This window comes from Nycticebus coucang, chromosome 24, assembly GCF_027406575.1.
Source record: "Nycticebus coucang isolate mNycCou1 chromosome 24, mNycCou1.pri, whole genome shotgun sequence".
NCBI classification, from domain to species: Eukaryota; Metazoa; Chordata; class Mammalia; order Primates; family Lorisidae; genus Nycticebus; species Nycticebus coucang.
In genome coordinates this window covers 28,833,014-28,841,353 of record NC_069803.1, presented here as the reverse complement: position 1 = coordinate 28,841,353, position 8,340 = coordinate 28,833,014, and the positions used below count along the sequence as shown (strand labels likewise).

Sequence of the window (8,340 nt, the reverse complement as noted above, 5' to 3'; positions counted from 1 at the left end):
ACCAGCCTGCGGGGCGGCCGAAGCCCGGCCTGGTCGGGAAGCAGTGGGTGAGCTCTCTTAAGAACGGCGCCCTGGCTGCTCTGGGGAACCCACGGTCAACGTCTGTCGGGCACACGCGTTCCCAGAGAAACCTGTTGGCCCGGGGTCTCCGCCGTTCCACGCGCCGGGGCCGTAGGTGCCGTCTGGTCCGGGGCAGGGGGCGGCAGGCGGACCCCGCGCGGGCTCTGCTGCACCTGCGAGCCGCGAGCGGGCGGGGCGCGGGTCCGAGCGGGCGGGGGCGGGCGCGGCAGGAGGCCCTCCCTCTGCCCTCCTCCTCCCTCCTCCCCCACCCCTCCCTTCCCTCTCCCGGCCCCTCTCGGCAGGTCAGAGCTGGGACCTGCGACCGCCGGAGGCGCAGGGAGGGAGCCGCGCGGAGACCGAGGGAGGGGCCTCGCAGCCGTTAAGAGTCGTAGGAGGACCCGGCCGTCCGAAGCTGATAAATAAGGGACCCGTCGCGGCTGCCGGCCAAGTTGGACGCCCCGACGCGTGCGAGGGCCAGGTCGGCGCTGGCCCCGCGAGGTGAAGCGAGGCAACCCGCGTGCGGCGATGGCCTCGCTGCTGGGAGCCTACCCGTGGCCCGAGGGGCTGGAGTGCCCGGCCCTGGAGGCCGAGCTGTCGGACGGGCTGTCGCCGTCGGCGGCCCCCCGCCCTCCGGGGGACAAGGGTTCGGAGAGCCGTATCCGGCGGCCCATGAACGCCTTCATGGTGTGGGCCAAGGACGAGAGGAAACGGCTGGCGGTGCAGAACCCGGACCTGCACAACGCCGAGCTCAGCAAGATGCTGGGTGAGCGAGCGGGCGGCCGGGCGGGGTCTGGCGGCTGGAGGCGGCTCTGGGCGACCAGCGCGGGGGACGCGGGGCTGGCGGTGTCCGGGCGGCTGCGCATCCCCGGAGCGGGACTTTGCGCGCGGCGTCCGGGATTCAGGGCAGGGATAACTTGGTGAGGCCCGAAGTGAAACCAGCCCCAGCCCGGGCTGCCTGGGAGGTCTCCGCGCTGCAACGGGAGCCCAAGTCCGGGTCCCAAGGGGCAGGCGGGACCGGGCAGCAGCCGGGCTCGGACGCCTGGCGAGGGGGAACCGGACCCGCGCGCACGGACGCTGCCGGACGGAAACGTCGAGGCTGGGTGGGACCCGCGCTTGCTAGGAATCCCGAAGCAGGAAAACCCGTCATTCCCTGCACTTTGCAACTGGGACAGTCACAGAGAGGGGTTGTCACCGATGGAAGTTAACGAATGTTTGTGAAGAAAGACATTTCGGGAACGAATTCCTGCTTTAAATCAATCGTTAACCGTAAAAAGACGATTCTCTAATCTAGTTCTGAATCTTTTCAATCTCAGGGGTGTAGATAACTTGATTCAGATGTTTAGGGCGGCCAGTGAGACTCTTCCTGCGCTGACCTGGTAGGGCCTTGGGGACAGGGACCCCCAGGCCGAGGGAGCCCGGAGTGAGGATGTTAGGACCCGAGTGCTGGTCGGGTTTTTCTCTTGGATGTCAGATGTCGGATGTCAGATGTCCGGGGCTCAGCGCTTTACAGCCTGGGCTTACCTCTGAACTCTTTGTCCTTCCAGACGGTTTTTATTCATTTTAACCAGTGAAATCCTTTCAGAGCCCACAGGCTCTGTGAGAAGCGACCTGCCTTCTCTAATTCCACCCGGCCCAGAGCGGAGCCCAGAGCCTTTCCTTTTCTGTGGGAACCCAGGGCCTCTTCCCTGGGCGGAACCCTGGAAGGAAGGTTGTGGTTCTTCTCTCTCTTCTGACCAAAGCCCCATACCAGCAGGGACCAGCCCTACAGCAAGGACCTGAGCCTCCTGCGGTGTAGACCTCTGTAGAGTGTTGCAAAGAAGCTGGCAAGGGCTGGTTTCACAGGCCCACTTGCCCAGAGCCCAGCCTCTGTGGGCCAGCTCTGCTAAGGGCAAATTAGTGGGCCAGAGCCTTCCTGAGCCCCTTCCCCCATTAAAAAATAATAATAAAATTTATATTTTTTACTATGTTGGCATAAGGACAAATATATTAATATATACATTATAATAGAACATTTTCCTTGATCTCAAAGTTCATATTTTTATTTGGATTTTAAAAGAAACAATAACATGTTTTTTTTGTGGATCTCTGAAAGTTTTTTTTTTTCCCCCCTGTGGGACCCAGCCACCGTGCCTGTTGGCCAGACCAGCCAGGGACTGGAAACTTGGTGGTGACCAGGATAGAGCAGGATTTGGTTGCAGGCCCAGGTTAGGGACGGCAGAAGAGGGAGTTCAGGGAGCCTTCCCCTGCAGAGCTGAGACTGCTGCCCCCAGGAGAAGGGCAGACAGAAAGGGTACAAATACCTCTGCGAGCAGGTCCCTGTGGCCACCTGCACCAAGGTTTCAGCCTTATGGTTCATTTTGCAGAAAAATACTGATTCCTTCTCACTTACTTAGCCTCAAAGATCCTGGCACTGGGCAAGGGAAACCAAAGCGCTTTTAGAACTATGGGCTCTGTATACCTGTTAGCAGGGGGGCAGTAGGATCCTCTCCGTTGTCCAGGGTACTTCCTTCTCAGCCCTCCTCCTCTGACTCTGAAAGGGCTGGATGTGAGAGCCCCAACTTTTTCCTCTATAAGCTTTCCAAACTTCAACATTACAAATTTCACCTAGACTCAGTAGTGTTTTCAGTATTTTATAAATGAGAAAGTGAATAAAAGACAATTAGACATTTGGTAGCGTTTAAAAACGAACCTGTATTTTATTACCACTACTATATCCAGGAACATTTAGACACTAGAGTCACATTTTACGTTCAGACCACGGACAGGGTTTGAGGTGCACTAGATTTTGTACCTCTTGGGACAGTTTTGTGGCTTCAGCTCCAGACAAGGAACTGATAGCTAGCCCTGAATCCTTATTTCCTAACACTTTTCAAGTCACTCTTTTAATTGATAGCTAGTGTTGTTAATTGATGACTCCATAGAATAGTTACAAGCTTTTACCCAAGTGGTAGAGCACCTTTAACAATCGCCCTTCAAAGCCCTCTGTCCCCATTGACAACCTGGCCCATGGAGCCAGCCGGTGTGGGGCAGAGGATCGCTGTGCCTGCCCTTGGCATTGCACTGAGTGTGTTGAGTGGGAGATGGAGACCTCTTCAACCTGCACCTCTGGGCTAGTGAGTCTCCAACTTAGGCTACACTAGTGTTAGGGGGGAGCATGCTAGAGTTGGAGAACCCTGTGCCCACTGATGAGGTGATAATCCACAGGGACTAGAAGTGACCCTCAGCAAACACTGCAGCAAGAGGAAGGTGCAGTGTCCTGAGAGGTGAAAGGGAGTGACTTATAAGCAGACAAGCCAGCAATGATGAATGGAAGTTCAAGTGCAGCCAGAACTTAGACCCAGTGGGTTTCACTCGTGGGACGCTTCTCAGAGAGAGTTTTGGATTGAGGAGGGTCACGGCATCTTTACTTTATATTGAGGAAAGTAGAGACCCAGAGAAGTGAGGGGATTTACTTCTGTATGGAGATCAGAAAGCAGGTGTCTTCACAATCAAAGGGTCCTAAGTAGGTGGTTGGCAGCAGAAGCGTGTGTGTGTGTGTGTGTGTGTGTGTGTTTACGAGTGTTGTAGGCAGATACTGGCATTCTGGCCACAGTCATCCAGCAGTCCTATTTGACCTTCAGAGGTAAGGAGTAGGCCAGGGGTCCTCAAACTGCAGCCCACGGGCTACATGAAGCGGTGTGATTATATCTGTTCCCTTTTTGTTTTTTACTTCAAAATAAGATATGTGCAGTGTGCATAGGCTTTTCTTCATAGTTTTTTTTTTTTTAAACTATAGTCCAGCCCTCCAATGGTCTGAGAGACAGTGAATTGGCCCCCTGTTTAAAAAGTTTGAGGACACCTGGAATAAACATTTGTTAACCTAAGTGAAACCCTCCAATTTACTCATGTCTGTGAAACTATCGTCAGGGCCTGGGTTCACTCACAGAAAGGGCTGTGAGATTTTAGGCCACACGTAAATATTATAGTATCATTTCCTAAAGAGCAACAATAATTAGTTAAGGCAAGAAGTGCCCATGTGATTAGAATAGACCCTTGACAAGTAAAAACAGCCCCAGTCAATGTCACGGTCGCTAGGTATTTGTTTCCTGTTGCTGACATGCGTCAGGTGGGCCCTTCCCTGTGAACCCCAACTTGCTTGCAGCAGTGGTGGCTTATTCGGTGGTTTTCATATGAGAGATGATGTGCGAGGTGGCTTTGTAGGATGCGGGCGGGAGGAGTAGTTTGGCCTCACTGTGCCCGCAGGACCTGGGCTGGGAAGAAGGTTCGAGGCATGCCCATGTGCACTGTGGCCGTGAGCAGGGAGCAGCGGGGAGGTAGAGTGGAGGAAGGTGGAAGGCATGTGTGTGTGTCTGCCTGCATGTGTGTACCTGCATTTGTACATGTGTGTGTGCGTGTGCTCACAGGCACACATCTGTGCCAGGTGCGTGCGCAGCAGCACAGATTTTTAGTGTCGTCTCGTCTGCCTGTGTGAGCAGGAAAGTCGTGGAAGGCACTGACGCTGTCCCAGAAGAGGCCCTACGTGGACGAGGCGGAGCGGCTACGCCTGCAGCACATGCAGGACTACCCCAACTACAAGTACCGACCCCGCAGGAAGAAGCAGGCCAAGCGCCTCTGCAAGCGCGTGGACCCCGGCTTCCTCCTGAGCTCTCTGTCCCGGGACCAGGAATCCCTGCCTGAGAAGAGGAGCAGCAGCCGGGGGGTGCCGGGGGAGAAGGAGGACAGGGGTGAGTACTCCTCCATCACCGCCCTGCCCAGCCTGCGGGGCTGCTACCACAAGGGACCAGCTGGTGGCGGCGGCACCCCAGGCAGTGTGGACACATATCCATACGGGCTGCCCACGCCCCCAGAGATGTCTCCGCTGGACGTGCTGGAGCCGGAGCAGACCTTCTTCTCCTCCCCCTGCCAGGACGAGCCGGCCCATCCCCACCACATCTCCCACCTGCCGGGGGCCCCGTACTCACCAGAGTATGCCCCCACCCCCCTGCACTGCGGCCGCCCCCTGGGCTCACTGGCCCTTGGCCAGTCCATCAGTGTCTCTATGATGTCCACCGTACCCGGCTGCCCGCCATCCCCTGCCTATTACTCCCCTACCACCTACCACCCTCTCCAGTCCAACCTCCATACCCACCTGGGCCAACTCTCTCCGCCTCCGGAACACCCTGGCTTCGATGCCCTGGATCAGCTGAGCCAGGTGGAACTCCTGGGAGACATGGATCGCAATGAATTTGATCAGTATTTGAACACTCCTGGCCACCCAGACTCTGCCGCCAGTACCATGGCCCTCAGTGAGCATGCCCCAGTCTCCCAGGTGACACCAGTGGGCCCCACAGAGACCAGCCTCATCTCAGCCCTCGCTGATGCCACAGCCACATACTACAACAGCTACAGTGTGTCATAGAGCCAGAGGCACCACGTCCAGCCCAGCCCTTACACCCTCTTGTTTCATTCCCTGGGAGGAGCAGAGAGCCCTCACAGCTGTCCTGCCCTCAGCCAGGGAGGCCGGAATGCCTGTCCAGAGCCTTCAGCCTAACGCCAGGTAGGCTCTGCTGATCTGAGACCCCTCTGTCCCCTTTCACCGTCTGCTCCCTGCAGCATGCATTTTGAGTATATTCCTTCAAATGAGCTGTCACTGGCTGCATGCTGGGAATAAGGCCACCAAGTGGTTGAGAGATGCTGTCTCCCAGCTGAGTGTTCACTGACCTCTTTTTCTTGTCCCTATGGTTGAGACACATGGTGCAAAGCCCAGCAGCCTTTGAACCTCTCCTGGTTTTGGCCAACTGCACATGGTCTTTGGATCCTCCAAGTGAGAAGAGCCCCAGGCGGGGATCCTGGAGGTCTGGGATTCAGTTCAGTTTCACCATGGACACTGGAGAAATGTGGACACACCACCTCTCCCCATCCAGCCCATTCCCTCATCCGTGAAGCGAGGGACAGACTGGTTGCCAGGATTGCCTTCTGCCCCATGGTTTTCTAAGTTAGGATTCTTTCAAGGCTAAACTAAAGGAAAATGGGAAAATGTGACTCATTAATGAGCTCATTAACATGCAACCTGGTGATGATTTTTGTGTGCACAGCCCAGAGACACAATGCTCTCTGCACTTTCTGCACTCCCTCCAAAATGACCATAGAATTCTGAAAGGACTCTTCCAATTTGAGAAAAAGCACTCATCCCGATTTGGGGAATTAACCTGTATGGTTAACTACTTCACTAAAAATAAGATTGCATTCAAACTGTTTTCTTAAATACAGAAAGGATTTAATGTGTTTAATATAATTTCTTTCTTATTGTACACACGCTTCAAGGGAATTCACAGTCTGGAAATACGCAATGATGAGAGACACCTCACTCTTCATGCACGCGCGTGTGCGTGCAGCCTCAATCAGGGACACGCTCATTAACAATGGCAACTTCTGGCCAACTCCCTTTTCCTAAGGACCCGCACAGCCAGGGGCCCTGAAAGGATATCTTAAAAAGCAGCATCGCTGTCTTTAAATCTGGACATGCTGGTTTCTTGAGCAAAACCGCAGCACGTTCTCCCCTGTGTAGATGGAAAAAGGGTTTCCTTCCCCAGGCCCTCCACTTCTCTCTCTTCCTCGCCAGGACTTCTTTTTCTCTTCTTTGCTCTTCTTCCTTTCCTGAATTGGTCTCTAACTCAAAGAAACCCGGACTTAAAATCCCAAGCACAATTCCTCTGCTGTGATGGGAATTTGTTTCTCTCACGAGCTGGCTGGTCCTTCCTGCAATATTTTTACGATAAGTTCCCCAGATCAGAAACTCACTGTGATTCCAAAAATGTTTCTGACCCTGGCCACATTTCCATGTTTCCCAACTCTCCTTTGAAGGAACATACCTAACAGTGAGCTCAGAGACTGTTGTTTGTCTTTTAATTTCAGCATATTGTTGCCTGTATGAAAGCTGTGTTTTATGTATTCTATTATTTTCACCTTATATTTTGTATTGTTGACAGATCTTTTTTTTTCCTTCCAAGAAGTCTTATTGTAAAATCACTTATAAGATATGATTAATCTTTATGCTATTACTGTATATGCTATTTGGTAATACATAGTAGATTGTTGATGATATAATGGACTGGTTCAGAGCCCAGAATGTGTATTAATAATCTTGTAAAACAGTATCACAGACATTAAGCTAAACTGTTCCATTTTTTTTTTTGTAAGAATTACACGTGCTTTTTGGAACGGTTGTACATATTGATTTGTTGAAAATATTTAATTTAAATAAACATTTTTTGTACCATGACACCTCTATCCTTTGAAATACAGTTTTGCAACAAGAGAAAGTGTCCCAGCGAGGCATCCTATTCGGTGCTGTCTGTAGTACTGGTCAAAATGTTTTCTGCATCAGCTTTTTTTATCTTAAAATGTTGTTATCTTGTAGGGGTGGTTTATTTTATTTTATGAGTTACAGTAAAGAGATAAATCCAAATTTTACACACTGGAATCCGTGTGATCATTGATATTGAAAGACAATACCGACTCACAGCGTACATGAAGAGCAGTTTTCTGCTTGAGCTGACTGCACAGCAGAGTACAGTGAGGTGGCCGGTCGTCAGGCTGTCCGAGGCCTGAAAGTAAGTTTTGTCCAGTTATTTGCTTACTTAAAGCTACTACACTTTTTTCTTCTTTTTAAGGTAAGGTTGAAAAATGCCTAATTTGCTCCCTTTTCTGGGTATTTATAATGTGGTGTCACAGTCCATTGTGGGAATTTGTGGGAAGGTTGGAAGGCAGAAGGGTACAAGGAGGAATAACTAAAGGATGCAACATCTTGCCAGGTTTAGTATTAAAATTCCAGCCAAAAAGCATCTGGAAAAAAATTGATTACTCGGTGCTTGTGCAGGTCACCTCTGTCTGGCTTCTGTCCACAGAGGAGTCATCGTAATTTGTTCACATCAAGGTAAGCCTATGTTTTCCCAGGCCCTCTAGGCCAAGGAGTGGGCCTTGGGAGGCCCTAAATGGGCACACGTCCATCCTTCAACTCCTATCATAATCTATAGTCCCTACTTTAATAGTGCTTTATAGGTGTATGGAGCCTTACAGAAGGTTCTATAGGTTACTTCTCATCCACAGCATCAGGTGGGGCCTGTCATCTCCCCACCCCAATGCATAGATGGGGACACTGAGACCCAGGTGGGAGGTGGCAGAGGGCAGCTCACCCCACCTAGCTGGGGGAAGCTGAGTTTTAGCACATCATCAGATCCCATGTGGGAGCGTCAGCCAAACTGTCTCACAGCTAGAGGTCAAGTGCCTTTCTTCATCATT

At 52.1% G+C, this 8,340-nt stretch overlaps 1 protein-coding gene across 1 annotated transcript; it reads left to right on the top strand.

Annotated features, from left to right (window-relative positions):
* Window positions 1–512: 512 nt before the first annotated feature.
* SOX7 (SRY-box transcription factor 7) lies at window positions 513–7,497 on the top strand. Its single transcript, XM_053578467.1, has 2 exons — window positions 513–823; window positions 4,536–7,497. Exons 1-2 carry the CDS (start codon window positions 586–588, stop codon window positions 5,456–5,458), a joined length of 1,161 nt encoding a protein of 386 aa, XP_053434442.1. The 5' UTR covers window positions 513–585; the 3' UTR covers window positions 5,459–7,497.
* The last annotated feature ends 843 nt before the right edge of the window (window positions 7,498–8,340 follow it).